Raw genomic sequence first — 21,927 nt, 5'->3', positions numbered from 1 at the left:
GTTCTAGACATAATTTACCCACTATGAAGTTCCCAATGTATCGACCGCACGAATCTGTTGTTCCATCTACCGATATCCTGACAGTTCCCTCCTATGTCAGACTGTATCGTATCCACGACAGAAGCGTGCAGTGAAAGGCCATAGTTCTTCCTAAGGGTAGATTCAGATGATATCGTTTGATTAGCACACTACTTTTCAAGAAACGAGCGTAGATGTGAATTATTATATTTATGCAGCGGAATGTTGTTGCATACAAAAGCTTTACAAATATCAACGGACAATGTGCTAACTTCACACCGTGTTTACACGTCGGTTAAAAGTAGCTGTTCTTACTTTGTTCTTTTGATCTGTGATGTGAAGTAGTTTTAGAATATTTTTCAATTTGATTTTTATCGCATTTTATACTCTTGTCACACACTTGACAGTACACTACATCGCCGTCACTTGTATAGTCACTACTGCCTGATATCCACTGTTTAAAAAAGTAACTAGAGCTCTTATCTTTAGGCATTTTTACAGTTCAATCTGATAAAACATTGTAATAGACGAACAGCAAATTAACAGATAAACGCACTTGTTTAATAAATGTTGGGAGGGTACTGTAAGGAGAAAGTAATGTCAAAAGGAAATAGCTGTTGCGAAAAGGGTCATTTTTTGTCTACCTGCTTGTATTGTGATAGTGAAAGCACTTTCCTATCAATCTATATAGAACTGGAGGCGATCCGCTTTGTGTAATTTCGTTTATATTGCCAATTCTTCACGTATGTATCCGTTTTCACGTATGTATCCGTTTTAAGACAACTCACGGCCGCATCAGTGGTTTTTAGCTTTCGTGTCGGTCTGTCCGTCTATTCCACTATCACGGTGAAGCGGCTGGATAGTTCGACCGAACTTCATTAGTTGGGCCACGAGAGTGTGAGTCTGACATTTGAGCGGCGAAAGCACTAACTATGAAGTACGCTGCGTTGACATACTTACCTTCATCTGCAGCATATCACTCTTTCATATCGGCTGAGTGTTTAAAAAAACATGTAGGTCTAATGCAACTGAATAAACTTTGACCCGTTCCTAAGCTCGTGCCAATAATTCCAGCAGTTAAGACAGAACATGTCATTGCCGATAAATATGCGAGTTCTTAATCAACAAAATCAGGAGTTTCTGACAATAACCCCAACATATGTACATGTTCAATACAGAATAGAACTGTACAACTAGCCACTGATTAACTTGCGAAAAAATGAACTGTGTATCTTGGTGCTAGTCGTACAAGAGAGCCCTGCAATGAATCCTGAACAAATTATTGCATTATAGTTATTTCATCGCCGCAGAGAGAGAAAGTCTTTGGGTGCATCCTATCAGAGGAGATAGCAAGCGGGATTATTTTATACAATGGTTGAAGATCATCTCAAGAACGATGAACATACATTTTTAACTACCGGCACTTCCGTATGCCAATTGCCACAGCACAGGCCTGGCTTGAACTAGAGCAATAAAAACTTGAGAATCAACATCAGCCATTTCACAAAATCCAACAATAAGGCCCGGTTTCATCAACACGTGTTAAATATATACTAACAAGTAGTTAGTTAATACGGAGTTAAAAATTTAACATCTTGTTAGGTTTCTTGCGTTTCATCAAACTTTTCTTGTGAAATGTTAACTAATCGACTGTTAACTCTCCCAATATTGCGAACTGATGCGAATCAAAGAGGCAGTGGTATGAACATGCTGTTTTACAGCGCGCTCCGATGCGCTTTTGTTAGAGTACAGCTCTTGAGTACAGCTGCAAAATATGGCGCGTGAAGTGAAACGGAATCGCAGTTCTAATTTTTCCTCCTTCGAAAAAGAGTTGTTAATTGAATTAGTAAATATATGTAAGTTATTGAGTGGAAGCGCACAGAGGGCTTGACGATAAAAGAAAAGGACGAGGCGTGGGAGAAAGTCCGCGAGGGTTTCAATGGGATTAACAGATACTTTCTTAGCGGGTATCCACTGTCACCTAACAAAATCACTTCGTTAATTGTCCCCCCTTCAAACAATGCTCCGATATGGGAGTTAAATATTGTATTGTGTGCAGAACCAGACCACCTAGCAAGTATATCCCTGATTTGGAGGTTAGGCTCACTAATCACCTGAACATTAGCAGAGAAATATCCCTTCCGATTACTATATATTTCGACCCGATTGCCTCCAGGTGATTGGATTCTTACATGTGTGCAATATATTGCACCTAGAACAAACACAAAGAATACGGCTTGTTTCATACAAGTCGCGGATAATTTGCTGACGCTCTTCTACTGAAGGGAATGTTATATACGGTACCTCCTCCTCATGGATGCTATTGTTGCAGACACTCGACAAACAACTCTTACTAACAGTGGCTTTAGAAATTCCAGCATTGTCTCCGACCATTATGTGAAAACAACCAGTAGCAAAAAATTGTAATATTATCAGTACCTGCAACATTGGAGAAAGAGGTAAGTTTCTCTTCGTAGGATATTCCAACCTCACTCGAATTTCGTCAACAACCTTAGCAACGACTATTTCCCATAACCTGTATCTATGAAGAAATTCTGCATCCATCAAATTTTCGAAGTCATTACGTCACTGAACTCTTCTTCGATCAGGATTGTGTGAAAGATCTAAATTCTACATAGAGCAACTTCGCATCTAAAGGGAGATTCACAGCAACCATTTTGGAACAGGTTGTGAAATGCTAATGTTAGCCATTTAACATGGGAAATGGCTGATGTTAACTTTAATACGCAGTTTAACGTATGTTAACGTTAACAGGCCTAAATTCAACAAAGCAATTAACATTTTACCTACAAAACTAAAGGCTACAATACTATATATATATATATATATATATATATATATATATATATATATACACACACACCCCCTTACGAACTAAACGAAAGTTATCTCTCGCGTACGACCTCCTCTATAGCCGGCATACGATTGAAAAACTTGCAGTGTGAAAGCAATGCATTGAATTACATTCCAGTGGCAATGCATGGCTGTTACACGGCACGGCAACGGCACCGTGACCGTTAATGTGAAAGGTGTAATGTTCTTCTTCAGGCCACTAAAAGAATGCGGCCGTACGGCGGAAATCGTGTATTAGCGTGAAAGGAGCCTTGGGTAGCGAGTCCATCCATTTCTTCCTGTATGAAGGCGAAGGCTGTAAGTTTGATACGAGGAAAATTGACAGGATAAATTTAGGCTTCTCGATCAATCAATTTTGGTATTCAAGCGCTGCTGGGATTATATATTAACCGCACAGCGTCAACAGTGGAATTCAAGTGCATTTCTAGAAAGTGCTAGTACAAATCCAATTGTCACACCGACTCTGGGAACAGAAGCACCGATGTTTCAGAATATTATTTCCTTAGTTTTATATACTGACCTTCCGAGTTGGCTCGTAGGACATCGGCACCACCGCCACCATTGTCCAGCATAGCGTTGATCCGCTGCAGCATCTTTGCGCTGGGGTCCGTGTCGGGTCCCGTGCAGGGTTCTCCAACCTGCACAAGAGAAATATTGCAGGCGTTAAGAAATGAACACGACTAATAAGGGATATTGTTAATGGCAGTATTGCTTGACATTCTACAATAGATACGTAATGTAAAACATGTTTTCTGCGAAGATTTAACTATTTCACGAGATCAAGTATTCGTAGCAAAAGTTCGTGTACTCTTGCCCTAGTTTCATTCCTCCCCGGTCACCCCACTTCGACATTTGTTACCTGAAACACAGGGACGCGTGCTAACCTTCGAAGAAACCTACATTATTCTTTGCGAAACTGTGACTGTATTAAATTCACGCCCCCTTACTCCCATGCCAAATGATCCAAATGATTCCGACGTCTTAACACCTGCACATTTTCTTGTGACTCGTGATTATGTTTGTATAAGGGGCTTAACATCTAGGTCATCGGCGCCTAATGGCACGAAATGGATGGATATGAAGTTAAAACAATCACTGGATCCGACCCGCAATACCCCCACATTCCCAGAAACTAGTGTTGAACACTAGTATTACTGACCAAGGGACTGCTTCTAAAGCACAATAGTGAATCCATGATTGTAGTCTAAATGGGTCCAAAATCCAGGTCATCGGCCCCTCAATGGTACTTATCGCTAGGAAAGTAGAACCATGGTATTTGTCATGTTGCGGTAATAATCATAAGTAGCGTAGACTCGCGGTATTCCACACAATATGGTACTACTCACAGGTAATGTAATGCGCACATGTAGCACAGACGTATGGTGTTTCGCACATTGTGTCGCTATTTACGAGCAACGCAAACCTATGGTGTTCTTCACATGAGTGGACTAAACACAGGGACTCTCACTATCCCGCGGTGTTCCTCACATAGTGGGTACTAATCATAGGCAAGGCAGAACCATGGTGTCGCTCATATAGTGGTACGAATCACAGGTACTGTAAAATGCATCCTGAGCACACACTGTCGCTACTAATCACAAACCCATTGTGTACGTAACATAGTGGTACTACGCGCAAGTAAAAGCGACCCATTGTGTTCCCTGCGTGGTGGTACTAATTACAAGTAGTATCATGGTTCTAATTTGATCATCCCTTGGTCGTCCCGTTTAGTCGCTTCTTACTACAGGCAGCGGATACCGTGTGTGTATTCTTTATCTGCGTCCCCCACCCACAGGGGGTTGTGTGTGTGGTCCCTCAAGTCCGCCGGCAAGTCTGTTAGGACCCCCCTATCCGCCACCTGGGACGCGCCAAGTGGGAGAGTGATTTTTTTGCTAGTTTCTTTACGTCACACCGACACAGATAGGTCCTATGACGACGATGGGACAGGAAAGGGCTAGGAGTAGGAAGGAAGCGGCCGTGGCCTTAAGGTACAGCCACAGCATTTGCCAGGTGTAAAAATGGGAAACCACGGAAAACCATCTTCAGGGCTGCCGACAGTGGGGTTCGAACCTACTATCTCCCGAATACTGGACACTGGCCGCACTTAAGCGACTGCAGCTATCGAGCTCGGTGGAGAGTCTGATTTGAAGTCTATGTTTTCGTATTAGTTTTAAATGATATGTGTTACGACATCTGAAGATCCGTTAGTTCTGTATTTCATGACCGAGTGGAGGGTAATTAGAACAAATAAGAAGATCAACTCAAATAGTACTTCATACCTTGAATACTCAAGCCACTGAATCTGGGATAACACCGTCTATTCTCCCTCTCGGTGGCGTCAGGCGTTTCAGCAATTATTAGGGCAGTTCTCCGGAATGGCCTACCTGACCTGTGAATTACACTGTAAATCCCTAGTGACAAAAAATGAAACGATTGCGGACGGCAGTTTTACATACGTACCGGTTGTGAAACGCCACTTGATCGGTGCTGGCGAAGAACGCAACAGCAGAGCGCTACTGCAACCGTTATTTTCTACTAAGGTCTCATTCGACAACGATTTGTGTTCCGAAAACGGCTGCGTTGTATCTGTCCCAGCTGTAGCCATAATCGAGTTTGGCAGTTTTCATTATAATGGCAGACATTTACTCTCCACCTGCCTTTTTACAGAAAGACTGTCTTAGTGGTTTTCGCAACTGAAATCATAGGTCATTACAACAACGTTAGTAGGAATGTCTCCGATTAAAAGCAATGCTGTCGCATGAAATACTCTATCAAATGAGAAACCGCATTTTCTCACTTAACGAATAGTACTACGCTGCCGATGTAACAGTCCTAGGTTCCAGACCTGGAATGACCAGGCCGCAGACAGCCGTGAACACTCCTCTGCCATTATTCCGTGAAGTGGGCACACCGCTTATTCCAATCGCCGCCTCAGAGTAGGGATGGAACTGCTGGAATACTATGATAAACTAATGTGTTACGTACCAGTAGTATAAAAATTTATGAACCGGAGGAATGGCATACTAAACAAAGTTAACTAACTCCCCAGCTACTTCCCGCCAATATTCAAACAGACATACTCTGTACGCAGCAGTAATCCCATCTATCGGAGACGAGTGGCAGCAGAAGAGGAAGCACATCAATGCCAGGACTCTGCTAAGGGCCCCGTGGTCGCCAAACTACGCTCAAGTTGAGAGCCCATCGGGCCCCTTTAAACGCCTTTTACAACAGGCAGAGGATACCGTGTGTTATTGTACAACCATCACCACTGCCCCCTTATAGTCGGTAGGATAAAACTGGATAGACATAAATGGTGAGAAATTTTATTTTCAATAACTTGTTTTACTTCTCGATAGGACCAGTAACATAGGTATTAAAGTAAATTTTAGGCCCCTTCCCCTAAACTACCATTTCATCGAGGGTGAATACAATTCTTTATAGCATATACTGTCGTTCCTTATTCCCCGACTTTAAACACCGATTTTCATTAAATTCTGTTAACCCATTTTCCCGTAGCTGGGCGTTGGTATGAATTTAACAACAAAAATCCAAATTCATGAATATCTCTTATACGTTTTTACCGTACCTGCTACGATAAGACAAATGATCGGAGATTTAATACCATATAGCTTTAGTTATGTAGTATTTATCGATAGTACCAATAACATATGGACAGAGTCAGACGACGGAAAATTAAGGGCATTTCCTTGTTCATGTAGACACGACCGATATAGAAATATTGGTATTTTAAATTCTGAGCATTGTAGCCTACATATAAAACTATAGATATTTCGTTCTTCAGTGACATTGTTTATTCTTTATGTGCCATATTTGGATTGTAGCCTTTACGATTATTGTGGAAAATCAATTGTTTGTATCGTGCATGGCCATTTACCCGTTTAACTACGCTTCTATCTTATTTACTTGAGACGATTTCGCCATCGCGCATATCACGCACCTTAATTTTTTTATATGGAACTGGAGAAAAATAACTTCCGCTTATATCTCGCAGGTTTTTCTCGTGTGCCAGTACGAATAGTAGAAGGTACAGTTGCTTTTATCTGTAAAAAGCCATTCCTTGCTGAGGAGTTAAGAATCTATCTCCCCTAGTTTCGTTAAAGGCAGGTAGTCAATTCTTGATCCTAGGATATCCCCTGGCCTAGTGAGCTGGATGGAATATGACATTGTTGAACTGGCTGCAATTGGGAATATAACTCGAACCTTTGAACACCTGCCTTTAACCAAACAAGGGGAGAGAGAGGTGCTGCGTATTCGGCTTCGAATGGAACTCTACAATTAGTTTCTTAATATTCAGTAAAACGTTATGAAACATGATACAATTAAATCTTAAGCGAAATAGAGGGTCTATTACTTTTAAAGAGTACCTAATTCCAATGAAGTTCGATTTACCAGACTTCATCATTTCGGGATATCTGTCCTCCCGAAATTTCAGTAAGGCAGGAGGCTTAAAAAAAAAAGAAGAAAAAAAAAGAAAGTAAAGAAAACTGCAATCATCCTGCTTTTTCATAAAGCGGCCAAAGATTACAACCCATATTCACGAACGTCAGTTACTTTTGCTGTTATTTTAGATTTCCAAAATTCAGATAATACCATTATCTCGGATAACTCTCACTTCTGTATTCCCCACAATTTATTGTCTCGGTTTACCAAAACTAAGTTTTCGTTTCAGTGTGAATTTCAACCTAAAATGTTCATACTAACACTGAAAACAAATGACAACGTGCCGTCGCCAGTATCGACATGCAAATAAGTTTTGATTTAATTCGGGGTTTGCAAATAATTTATCATAAATTATGCTCGCTATTGACTAGAAACAAAGAAGGAAGCCTAATATGACTCTCCAAGAGAATGAACTGTTATTGAACTTCGTGGCAGAAAGCATGATCAAGAATTAGAAAACAAATTATAGCCTACACATTGTATACATACTAAAAAAACTATGGCAGTATTCCTCAATTTTTCATTATAAAGTCATTCAGTCGCGTATCGTACAAGATATAAGCTATAATCAAGTATTAATATTAGGCTTACCTATGTGTACGGAATTCCAGGTTATGTTCGATCATAGACAATACTGACATTGTCGAAGCTTTAGACAACCTTAAATTTGTTTCAGAATTAGTGCCATTGTAGTCTTCATAGTACATAGCGTGTTCTTTTTATCCACCTAGGACGTTTTATTGCATAATCATGGTTATATTCCTCGTCGTCTGATTTTCTCTTTCAGTTAAATATTCTAGCAGTCTATGGGCTGCCATCTTGAAAGGCTAATATCTTCAGATTTCCCGTTTTACCGACCACCTTTCTCCGGTTAAATTTTAAACAGGGATAATAAACGTTAGAGATAATGTTGTTGATGAATACAAATGTAACATTTGTTTTCTTAGCTTTAAATCAGGATAAAAGCTTTTACTTGCGTTTGTACATTCGTACGTTCGCCGCTCGTCTGTACAAAAATGCTGCCAATTAACTTTCTTCTCCTTCCTTGCAGTTTTCCAGTCAAGGTGCGGGGTCCGCCAAAACGCTGCCAATGAATCATGTTATATATAGAGTCAAAATGAAACTCGTGTACTAGAGAAGTGTTTATTTTGATTCAACAAAAAATTTAACAATTACTTTATTTTAGTCTTTGTTCTGGTTATTTCTCTACTAAGGTACAAAGTAAATCAACTCATTTCTTATACTTGTAAAGAAAACACAAACATGCATGAAACAGGTCAAAGTAAAACTCCTACACCTTCCAGTAGTTCCTGAGCGATTTCCAATAACAATGTTTTTAACAGTCAATTCTTTGTAGAATATTCTTTAGCACTTTTCACGACTCTTAGGCATAGTGTACCAACTTTTCGTAATAACATGGATCTATTTTCTTCCATTCTTCACATAAATCCATTTTCATATCACCTTCGTTCGAAATCTGGTGTCTTCTTATCGCTACTTCCAATCCCCGCCTCTTGCCATTTCTTGATGGATGCAGTATTTTTGTATCCTCTTGGCACAGGCCAGAGCAAAGTGTAGCTTCCACCGAAGTCCCAGTCTCATTCATGGCTGCGACAATATGGAAGCTGCTGGGGTATGGGTGGTGCTGAGTAATGACATTTGGAGCACAACTAGTGTCAGTGTTATGAAAGGTGTTGCTCATAGGATCAGTCGTGCTTCAGTGGCACCTTCTGGTCCAGTGAGGAAAGCAATGGCAAACTACCTCACTCCTCATCTTGCCTAGTATGCCTCATTTGGGGTCTGCCATAGGTTTTTTGCAGTTTCCCTATAACTGCATAGCCTTTGGTGGTGCTATTTGAGGATCCAACCAGCCTCTGGGCTGATGACCTAACAGAAACACTTCCAATCCATGCCATAGATTTTTTTATCACATTTAAGTCTGATCACTGTGGAGGTGTCTCGAGCCCTGTTGGACAATTATACAGCAGCCACATTCTTACTTTATGAGCTTTGTGCTTCGGGTCGTTACCTTGATCATACTTAAATCGATGAAGTATTCTAAGCTTTTGAGCACTAGGTCGTAAATGTTCTTTCAGTATGTTTAGATACACTTGTTGATCCATGGTCCCATCAATAAAAGTAAACTCTCCTGGTCTACTAGCTGATATGCACCCCCAGACAGTTACTATCTCCACTATGCTTGACACTTGGACGTACATTGCTTGGTTTCAACTCATTTTGTTTCCTGCAGATACTAACCTTTCCATCTGATACGAAGAGATTGTATTTGCTTTCATCTGAAAAAATAACTGTCTTCCAGAATTCAAAATCTTTTTCTATATATACTCCTTAACGAAGCTCAACCTTTTCTTCCTATTAATCTTGATCATTTTTTTCCTAGCTATTCGTCCATGTCTTACTTTTCCTTAAGATAAGTCGAATAGTTTCTGATGTGCTCTCTTGTATGTTCCTCCGCCATCACAGCCAGTTTTAGAGCACTAATCGCTGGATTTTTCTTCACTTGCCTTTCTGTCAAACATTCCTCCCTGAGGTTGAAAAAATTTTCTCCCATTGTCTATTTTCACTGCTGCGTGCACTTTTATAGATATAACACTGTACAGCTGCACGACTCATGTTTACAAGTTTACCAATTTGTCGGAGTGATTTTCCTCCCTTATGGTGAAAAATCATCAGTTCTCTTTCTTCTTTCGAAGACTGTCCTCTGACGCCCCATGATAGCACCGGAACTTGTCTGTCACAACTCTTCACAACAAACTGACCAGACCACAGACTGATAACGGAAGTTCGGTTAAGCGGGGTTCTACTGTAATAATCTTGTTCTCTTTTGCTGTGGTGGTGTTGGGGCTTTCAATCTATTGTATTAGAATGTAGGAGTTTATAGTTGACTATATATGATGGGTAGTTGTTCGAAGTGTTTTCATACGTGCACCAGTGATTTTCCTTATGATACGTTTATTACGTTAAATTACCGCCGGCTGTATAATATATAGGTACGTGATATTTTCGTGTTAGCCCGTACCAGCTCATTCCTTCAATTACTTTGGGATTACTATGCAAAGGACAAACTGCCTCAGAAAACACAGTATAAGAACAGCAGCATCTATAAGAGCGATATATAGAAATAAAGACCTCTAAACTCTAATAGCAGCACTAAAGACTAATCCTACTGCTACCTATGGTATCGAAATGATTTGGGAAAATGCATGTTTAACCGATCTAAGAACTTCAATATAACGCGAATCTTTGAACACGTGATTGAGATTACAGTATGAGCTCTGCAAAGAACCATTCTTTAGTTAATCTTTTTACCGCTACCATTCACTAGACAGACTGCTCAACTATTTGAAAAAAAAAAAGTGGGGGATAAAAAGGGGCCATATATGGCTCTAATTCTACGCCACAGATGCTATGACAGAGCGGAAATTGACTGAAGCAAACTATGAACTAAAGCATGTAGTCAAAAGACAAGACCGACTCCAGCACTCAGGCCGTAATATATGGCCGTACTGAATATCTTGTTACGCTATTTAAAGTACATATCTATGAACGTTGATTCTTGTTGACGGGATGTAGGCCTATAGTAAACCAGTGGAATAAAAATAGATACAGGGTGCCATTTCTCGTCAGCGTGATTCATCACGGCATTTAACTACAAAACATATAAGACCGAATCTCGTATAAAGAAGGTTGTTAGCTATATTAGTGGAGTTATAGGCCTACTGTTAGTATGCTTTGCTGAAGGAAATGAACCACTGACTGCCAGTAGAACTGCATGATTATATAACAAGGCAAGAGAATTCAAGGGCAGTAGGAAACCCAGTTTCATTAATTCCTGAATACATTTGTTCCGTTGATGACAATTTCGCACATTGAAAAAAAAAGATATGTAGCGGTACCGACTAGTTTACCACATACACAGATATTCTATCCTATCAACTTTATTCTAAATAAATGTTCAGGAGTACAGGCATGATTGAGTTTTAATCTTATTATCATGGTTATGTGAAGTCTTGCGTTCGAAGAATTACATTTACGGACCCGGTCAAATGACAAGAAACGGGCTGTGGATTTTCATTTCCCCTACTGCGCTGCGCGGCGACAAACTCACCGAAGTTTTCAGAAGTGCTCCGATTTTCTTACAGCGCTCTGCAGCGAAACACAAAACTATTGCTCCCTCAAGGGCTAGGCTCTTGTATCAGGAGCCACTCCCTGATATTGTAAGAAAGTTTCCCAAACCAATACTTTACAATCATGCTAAAAATATTTACAAATGCCACTGACTTCGTAAAGAATTTCATAAAGCCTCCAAATCGGAAAATGCTAAAATTATGATTCGCAGATTGTATGTATGTATTTTCAATCCGTCAGCGATTCCGCTGGTGGGATCCTCAACAGCTCTGCCATCAGGTGTCAGATGGCCTAGGCATCACTGAAGAGGCGTACTAGGGAAATGAGTGAGGTAGTTTCCCGTTGCTTTCCTCACCGAGCCAGAGTTGCTATTACATATCAGTCTGCCAAGCCCACTGAAATGCATACACCATGAAAAAAAATTTCACACCATTCATAGCAGGGACTGGCTTGCAGCAGAGTATTTAAAGGTATTTAACGTTTATCAGAACAGTTATATATTAAAATGTGGAATGTAAGTTGTTCCCTTAAGTGTGTTGTATCTTAATTCAAATGTGATTAATATATTCCTGCCTAACAGTATATACGGTTTTAACAATGCTATCGAGCGGAGCATTCTCAAACAACGCCGAGCCGCTTCTCAAAAGCTCTTTCACGACCTTTTGTATAACGTAGACAATGACTCATTACATTTAATCTGTAACTAGCAGTATTCTATGCGATTTTAATGCCGAACAAGAAAGAACTGTTAAGTATACCCAGATGATGGGGAGTTCCATGAAAAATATCCTTTTATCGAAAAGATAATTCGGATAGCTATGTCTCGTGTGCAGTATTGCCAACACTGTAAGAGTGAATCCACTGTCAATTACGCTAGAAATCCGCTAAATTCTTCACATTTATTTTCATTTAATATTAAATAAATACCGTAAATAGTTTAATCATAAAAAACAATGCGTGCGCATCACAATTATGCAAGTCACTAAAATATACTAAATATTTAGAAAAAGAACCCTGTGGGGCTGCAGCAGAATGCTTCAGTCCTGCACAGACACCAGGGAAGAACTAAAATATTTAATGTACACCCTTACAAAGGAAAATGGATCACGTCCAGTAAAAAATACTACACTTCCCAATTACATGAAGGGGATTTACAGGCTCAGACTAACGCAGTTGAGAAATAACAGTACCGGTAGTGGTACTTCCACCGGGGACTGGATACATTCTCATTTTTCCCACTAATTTGATTCAGTGATATTTAAGCCATAAAGATGTGACATTTACATTTAGCAAAGCCACTAGATCCTCTGACGCAGTAAAATTCCGCCAAAAATACAGCTAGCCGCTAAATTTATTTTATCATCGCTAGAAGGATATAGAATCCGCCAGATTTAGCGGGAAATCTGCTATGTTGGCAACATTGCTCGTGTGAAACAGAGGAACTTGAAATGTCACGCATGGTAGTGTTAGCAGCATAACAAAACATAGCATCGTCACGCCATAAATCTGCGGCAGTAAGTCCAAGTCCTTCGAAGGCGATGACCCAGTTTTTAAAATACTGCACTAACAACCAGATATATTTAAAACTCTGCAGACGAAGGAGTTTGGGATTATACTATTAAAGAAAATCAAAGTTTATGTGGAAATAACTGCTCCTTAAAATTAATTCAGGCGTGTTTTAATGCGCCCTTACTAAATGAGCCCATGGTTGCGAAAGTGTTCGCCTTTCTTTTTTTTTTTTTTTCTATGCAAGAAGTAAAGCATCGATTAGAAGAGGCAGATTGCTTCTCCATGCAAACAGAAATTTCAAAATCAAAATGTCCCATTCTTGTTGATTTTATCAATCAAAGTGGTATGAAAATAAAGCTCGACTCTACAATCGAAGCCAGGAGAAACACACATTGTGGTTAAATACTTACGTGAAGTGCTGGTTGAAAATGATATCGCAAGTTTTTTGTGGCTACGACACAAACGACAATTTTGGAGGTATTCAAAGGACAAAACAATACATTCTGAAAATTGAACACTTTTTTAGCAGATAGAACTGCTAGACATAGGATGTGGTGCACAAATTATTAACAATGCAATACTGTCAGCCAGTGATTGCATACCCACTAATTTGGAGACTGTGACAGTGAAGATTTACTCGTATCAGCAAGCGTACTCTCATAGAAAGGGAGGAAGAACTACAAATTACGCGCATTTCTGGATGTTGAACAACTACGGTACAGCCAGTGATTTAGTTGGAAAAAAATATTTACAGGAACTCACCTTATTAATTCAGCAATTTCCAGATGGACTCGTATTGGGTGTCAAAATCAGCGGCCTCATGTTTCCGACAAGTCGTTTTATCAGATGAACGTCTCCCCTTTCGTAGCCATGACTTGACATATGGTTGTGGGTTAAATATATGCACAGAAGGTCAAACGCTGCTTATGAAAATAAGTCAGCTTGATCTTGCAACCAGCAGCCTATTTCTCTTTTCGGTGTGGATCTCCTTCATGGTACTGAAAGCTCTTTCAGCTTCTGCTGAAAAGGTGGGAATAGTCTGTACATTCTTGATTAAAGGCATCGGCTCTACTGGAATTTCCTTGGTCTCGACATACTTTCTAAAAGCATTAATGTATTTCCTCTTGTCTGACATGTGGAAAAAGTACAAAGTTCGCCAACACTCTTATCACCATAGCAGATATCCAAAATAGAAGTGGAGGGCCAATTATTTTTGTATAGTACCTTTGAAGCACTGATAATTATGAACATAAAACTGTAAGGTTCAATATTAGTCCGCTAGAGTACACCCATGACGTTTCAACACTATGTATGGATTATAAGATTTTCTTACTGAATGTAAAGATGTTACGTCATTCTAAAGCGGGAAAATGTTTTCCGGAACGGCGTTCCGGCCCGTTCCGGTCCAACTAAACCACTGGGTACAGCAGAACAGTTCTCTCATTCCAGCAGCAAATAGAATCTTGGATGCATATCCTGGCCTAAAAATCCTACTTTCTCAGTAAAAAAAGTGCTTTTAGAGAACTCCGCTTTGAATTGTGACTACATTTTATTTAGACACAAGCTTCTATATTTCATAACGTTGTACTTAAGGTGGAATATGACAGAACATCAGTAATTGAATTGATAGATGCAGTCAGTGGCCTGAGAAGCACTCAAAATCACATCGGTTTATTCCTAGTGAGTGTGTTAACTTCACTGGAAGACGACGGCTTGTTTAGAAACCCAAGTGTAGAGGAAACTGCTGTAACATTCTATGAAAATACTGTTGAATATTTAGATCTGCGGTTTAAATATTTAAGAACAGATGTTCCAATAGGCTTCATTGAAGTATCCTATGTGATCTGAGTTTGAAACTAGCGTTCAATTCATAGTCAGGCAAGTAATTGCCGATATGGATAAAGATAATGAATGATTAATTTGTAATGCTAAAGTATTTAACAAAGAATAAACCTGTGAAATAGCTTGGATGTTTCTGTCGAGTTCTTAAATTTGTTGAAGTGTCCGCACCATTAAGGAAAATAACTGGAAAGGATAAATTGTAACATCACGTTGTCCTCTTGAGAGTCTGAATAACTTGCGTGACAAAAATACACCACTTGTGTCTTAAAAGTAAATTTAAACAAACTCAAAGTCATAAAGACGAAGAGTATGATTTCCAGCCAACTTTCTATAACTTCCAGAATATTTTGATATGCTCCCCCCTTCCACCCACCCCCTCTCCGCATAGATTATTAGCATCAGAAAAGTTGCAAGAGTAAATTTTGTCCTCTTAATACTCTGAATAAATTACGTTAAAAAAAAAACCACTACATCAATACATTGTATTTTAATTTTATAATTAAGGATGAGATGACGCCTATTTGCTTATTTCATTCTTGTGTACGGAACGCAGGCTTCTAAGATATAAAGCCGTTTTAGGCTCTTAAGCAAGAATGTTTTATTGTGCCTATAAATGCCTATTTCAGGGATTACTGCCTATCAGAAGTATAACTGCCCATTTAATGCCTTTTGACAGTCTTTTGAAGAAGCCATTGTTCTTCCAATGCATTATATTCTAGCTGGCGTGATCGACAATTATCTTCTCGTTTCTCAACTTCTGTTTGCAGTTGTGTTCAAACGCTAAATAATTCAGAACGTGAACAACGAGGACACTATGTGTAAGAAGCCAAGAAAACCATGTCCTGCTCATCTCTTCTATCAGATTTGACGTTGTTCAAGGCAACTTCAGCAAGGTCCCAGGAGCAATTGAAGAGAAAGAAGAAGGTAGCCGCTATCAGGGAAAAAGTTACAAGCTTCTGCTATGAAATCGAGGGTAGAAAGGGAGAGAAAGTAGCCAATGTGCTACTAGATGAGGTGGGGATAATTTCGTGTGGTTATTGCTGGTCTGGTTGAGCCCTTGTAAGGCAGACCTTCCAACGAGGGAGGACGACATCTGCCGTGTACGGGAACTGCGTGTTACTGTAGAGGATAGTGTGTCTGGTGTGAGTTGCAGATATGTTGGGAGCGGTACAAACACCCAGTTCCCGAGAGAGGATAAATAACCATTTAAGGTTAAAGTCTCCGAACTGGTCGGGAATCGAACCCGGGACCCTCTCAACCGAACGAGACTATGCTGACATTCAGCCAAGCAGCCGGATTGTAGAGCGGATGAACTGGCTTCATTGAAGTTTCGTCCCATCATTTCCGTGTGATATTGAGAGATCCTCCTGAAAATATAGAAACATGCATGAAAAGAGAACACGATTGTTACCTGAACATACTGAAAATTTGTATGTTGTAAATTCCTTCTATAGTCACCGGGTGTATGTAATAAGTAATTTTGTCATGCCTAATTGGTTGCCTATTTTACACAATGGTGCCGATTTGCGTGCCTAATTTAGCTATTTTAGTGCCTATATGCCTGAAAGGCAGAAGGGAGCAAGGCAATGCCGCAGTTTGTCCCCCCTCTCCTTTTCAATCTTGACATAGAACAGGAGATAAAAGGCAATCAAAGGGAAAAAGAATCACAACCAAGGAGAGGAAATATTGAGCCTACAGAAGATCCGGAGAAATTGCTGAATGGATTTACACATTTATGGGGAAGGAGTACAAGATGAAAATAAATAAATCCAAAACAAAAGTAACTGAGTGCAGTCTAATGAAGTCGGGTGATGCAGGAAATATTGGATTAGGAAAGTAGATTAATATTGTTCCTTGGGTAGTAGAATAATGATGGTAGAAATAAGGACATAAAATGCAGACTAGCTCAAGCGAGGAAGCCCTTTAAGAAATGTATTCACTGCGAACATTGATAATGAAGTTAAAAATGAATTTCCGAAAACTTTCAATTGGAGCGTAGCTTTGTATGGAAGTGAAACATGGACGATAAGTAGCTCAGAAAGAAAGAAATAAAGAAATAAAGAAAGAACAGAAGCTCTTGAAATGTGGTTTTACAGAAGAATGCTGAAGATGAGGCGGGCAGATCGAATCACAAATGACGAAATACTGAATAGAATTGGTGAGAACGATTTGGCGAAGTTTGACCAGAAGAAGAGATAGAATGATATGATACATCTTAAGGCACGCAGGACTTTTTCAGTTTTTGAGGAAGTGTAGGCGATGAAAACTGCAGGGGTAGACCAAGGTATGAATATGAACAGATTGGAGTAGATGTAGGATGTAGGAAGAAATGAAAAGGTTAGCACAGGATAGGCTGCCTATTGTAAATTTAGTGCCTATAAATCCTGACCCTATTCATAACCATTCTGAACTTAAACATTTCAGGTATATGGGTAAACTTCCTACGCATATACCTCGCACCACGACTTTTAAGGTAGAATGCTGAGAAAGAAAAAAGTGAAGAACATCCGCGAGTAAATACAGTATTTAGTGCTTGTTCTGTCTGGTAGTCCGGAATATGGACATTTTGTCTCATCAGCTAAAGGGATATTCAATTATTTTAGTGAAAATATTGCTTGTTACCGATATTCTAACAATATATTGGTAATGTAATAACTATGTTTCGTTTGTCTCCTCGTTTTGCTTGATTTGACGCAGCATTCATTTTAGTGGTCTTCATAATCTCTCCACTTCATTGAATATAAAACAGTTTCAAAGACTGAATCGTTCGTGCTACCAAAACTGGACAGCCAGAACTGCTAAACTTCAAGTTCGTGTACATCCACTAGGAAAGAGATCGACTGATAGGATGAGTAGCGTAGCCAGGATTTCAGTTTGGGAGGGCCCATTCATCCAGAATTTTATTTTGATAGGTGTCCAAACTTCCATAATTTAGGTGGTGTAGAATACCGAAAAAGGAAATTAGTGTCCTTGGATCCAAGTAAGAGTGGTGGATTCGTGCGGATTCCGGAAGCTAATAGTAATTTTCATCATCATCATCATCATCATCATCATCTTCCCCGCTTTTCCCCACATCTATGGGTCGCGGGTGCGAACTGTGTCGCACATGTAGATTTGGCCCTATTTTACGACCGGATGCTCTTCCCGACGCCAACCCTATATAGAGGAATGTAATCAGTGTTGTGTGTTTCTTTGGTGGTTGGTAGTGTAGTATTGTAACGGTTCAAATCTTGTTACAAGATGATATCTGTATTATTATTATTATTATTATTATGTCCGTATTATTTTATCTGTGAGATTACTATTATTATATTATCATTCTTATTCAATTCGATTATGCAATGCTTGTCGCTTGGATGATTGTAGTTAACTGTATGCATATATACAGTATGTATAGAATAACACTCAAGACATGTACAGTGAGAACTGTTATATATCAGATGTGGATGTGGCATTGTTACATTGTGCAATACTGCTGGCATTTTTGTCAAGTCATCGCTACGTCATCGTGAGCATTTAGCGATGAGCTCAGATACTCAGGCCGCCCCAGGCTATTTCACCATTGTATGCAATATTTGTCGCGAGGTGGGAGTAAATTATAGTTATTTCTGGAGGTTACGTAGGTGCGTCAACCAACGTCTATAAAAGGTGGCTGTATCTTGTAGCGTTAGTCATTCAATTGGAAGGAGAGGCGACAGTTGGTCGGAGTGTGAACGAGATGCAGAGGCCTCAGTCGGTCGTTAAGTCAACGGGAGTCTACGGGAAGAAGAAGACTCCGTGAGCCATCAGTCATTGGTCATTGAGAGAGTGAGGCCAAAGTTGGTCGGTCACCTAGTTGAAGATACGGGCGGAAAGGCTTACAACGAAGTCATAGAAGGATAGACCTGCAATGAGGTTATACAGTGCAGACTTACCAATAAGTCATATAATATGGAGAAGAAGCAGTCACAAGGATGCATCACCAAGTTAGGCGTGATACATCTACAGTAAACACCAGATTTAAGGAATACGTCGTAATTACACTAAGTGTTGAAGGTACAGTCAAGTGAAACAGTGAGGGATATATTTTGTATAAATTGTTAAATGTCCGGTCAAGAAGAATTCAAATTCATGCATAGTTTCTCTCAGTTGCAATGCCATAATGCCATATTCTGATCTGTTTTAATCGCAGCAGTTCACTATTTTATTGAAATTATTTAAATAACATTTTCTTGTATCAAATGAATTCGTAGTATTATTATTTCAATGACAGTAAAATATCTTAACCAATTAATAGGGAAACGGAACGCCAATCTCCTTTTTGTCAGAACTTTTATGGTATGTTGTTAACAGTAAGCTTATTACCCCACACCCTAGAGATAGTCAAGATTCTCATTCTATTATTGCTGCACTGAGTGGTAGCTGGCGCCCTACAAATAACGTATGTGTAAGTAAGCAGGTAAGAAGTGAATACAAGGTTCGACGATTGTGTATTTTATTTAATGAATATTAATTTTCATATTTTCCATTTTAAAAGCAGATATTTTCATGTTTTTCAATTTAAATGCAGTTTTATATGTTTCAAAAGATAGTCAGCAAAGTTAGGAACTGTTACAGTATGTTGTCTGAATATGAATATGTTGGGACAAACACCAAGTCCCCAGCCAGAAGAATTAATCAGACGCGATTAAAATCCCCGACCCAGCCGGGAATCGAACCCGGGACTGTCTGAACCGATGGCCTCAACACTGATCATTCAGCCAATGAGTCGGACTCCGGAAGCTAATATTAATGTACATTATGTATAAAATGCTCAATAAAAAGGACATTCGTTAAAACTTCCGGGGTGTCTGGACTCCTTAGACAACTCCCCCGTTCCCCGCCTACCTCTTACTCCCATCCCAACATAACTACAGCATTTCATATATTCCGAGTACAAGTGAAATGAATGCAAGAATAAACAGTTTGAGTAAGGATGCAATATTCTGGTTTACAATAAATACGGTAATATTATAATAATGGTTATGTTATAAGAGCAATAAAGAAATGACATTTTATACAAATAATGCGGCAAAGATATTCACACACACACACACACGCGCGCGCGCGCGCGCGCGTCGAATACAAGTTTCTTGTCCTCCTTGTCCATGACTAGATGAAGGCAAAGAACAATGACTCACCGTGACTCGTTATTTCGACATTATAAACAAACCCTAGATGACACAGACTTCGAATCTAACAGCATCTTAAGAAATCGCACAAAGCAGTTAATCAGAAATCTTTAAAAGTGTATATATTTTCGGAATTTAGCTAACAACTTAAATTCTAATCGCGCATGGGACCAACTTAGAGCTCTGGGAATAGGAAAACATCAACAGAGACAGATTCCACTTGACGAACTGAACGATTACTTTAGTAGAATAAATATTCAACCTACCCAAATAAACTGCACCGACTCACCGCCCTCCCCTCCAGCCAATCCGCCATTCACTTTTCACAGTGTCACAGAAAATCAGGTTAAAAGGCTTTGCACTCGATTAAATCAAAGACTACAGGTGTAGATGATATTCCTATTACTTTTATACATAACATTATGGGTGCTATCTCGCCTATACTGGCACACATACTGAACTACTGTTTACTAAACGGAACTTTCCTTACTGTCTGGAAAACAGCCAATGTTATATCGGTACCTAAGAGTTTAGACCCACAATCACCGTCTGGCTATCGTCCTATGTCCGTACTCCCTGCGCTTTCTAAAGACTTTGAACGTTTAGTATAAGAGGAAGTTCTGGAATACCTAAATAAAAATGCTCTTTTGGACCATTTGCAATCTGGATTTGAGAAGGTTCACAGTACCGCGACAGCTCTTTTGAAGGTTACTGAAGATATTAGAAACGCTATGGACAAACGACTGCTCACTATACGTATCCTTCTGGACTTCAGTAGCGCCTTTGACACTGTAGTAATTCCGACGATGATAAAGAAAATGGAACTGCTAAATTTCGACCTGGCTGCGCTTACGGTTTTTAGTTCTTATTTGAGTAACCGTCAACAGCGTGTAAAAGTAAACGACAAGGCCTCTAAATGGAAAATGAAACTTAGTGTTGCCTCGCAGGGCAGTATTCTACGACCCCTAATTTTCTGTATTTATATCAATGACATACCATCTGTGACAGGATGTAACACACATGACCTCGTGCTGACGATCTTCAAATATATCGACACTGCAAGACAAGATATTAATAGGGACCTCGAACGACTCAGTGTATATGCACAACGAAGCTCTCTTATACTAAACTGCAAAAAAAAAAAAAAAAAAAAATTAAAAAAAAATTTAAAAAATCAGAATTATAATTGGATGACTAAAATTACTGAGCTGCTCAAACAATGTCGCAATCCCGCCTATCCTACTGAATGGTAACATTCCCTACAGTAAAACTGTTAAAAATCACGGCGTATTGATGAATGAAACAGTTGTTTGGTCTGATCACACGAAAAAAATACGTAAAAAGATTTTTGGAGTTCTTCACCCTCTTAATCGGCAGAGGGATGTATTTACAATTGAGCTACAGGCCAAACTAATACAGACACTCATTCTCCCCGTTCTTGACTATTGTGACGACGTTTTAGTTGACAAGACGAGAGAAGAAACGCTTAAACTTCAACGAGCACTGAATACCTGCCTGCGATTTATTTACAATATCGGGTACGGTGGTATCACCCCATACTATCAGGCTGTCCCATGGCTGATGTCTGATAAACGTCGGCAGCTACACACACATTAACGATTGTGATCAGAGTGGCAGCTGAAAGTCAGCCAATGTATATTTCTTCTAAATTAATCTTTTTATCATTTCACAACTTAAATACACGTTCTAGATCCATTCTTTCTATTCCACTGCAACGCACAAATAAAATTAATAGATCATTTGTGGTGACTGTCGTCAGATTATGGAATTCCCTGCCAGTTCAGGTCAGAGAAACTAGCTTTTTAAAATCACGATTTAAGGTCACCTGCCGAGACTACCTGGTGAGGACAGCTGACTGAATGGTTGAAGTATGAATGTGTGCGTTCCTGAGGATTAGCCATTG

The 21,927-nt window shown here is 39.5% G+C and overlaps 1 protein-coding gene across 1 annotated transcript in view; it reads right to left on the bottom strand.

The window, feature by feature from the left end:
- Window positions 1–21,927, bottom strand: part of orb (polyadenylation element binding protein orb) — a 390,632-nt gene that overhangs the window by 283,419 nt on the left and 85,286 nt on the right. The window contains exon 2 of the mRNA XM_067153059.2: window positions 3,413–3,530. Coding sequence (XP_067009160.1) covers window positions 3,413–3,530 — 118 coding nt within the window. The remainder of the gene's footprint in view (window positions 1–3,412; window positions 3,531–21,927) is intronic.

This window comes from Anabrus simplex, chromosome 1 (genome assembly GCF_040414725.1).
Source record: "Anabrus simplex isolate iqAnaSimp1 chromosome 1, ASM4041472v1, whole genome shotgun sequence".
In the NCBI taxonomy this organism is placed as follows: Eukaryota; Metazoa; Arthropoda; class Insecta; order Orthoptera; family Tettigoniidae; genus Anabrus; species Anabrus simplex.
The sequence above is the reverse complement of the archived record's forward strand: the minus strand, read 5'-3'. Positions and strand labels throughout refer to the sequence as shown.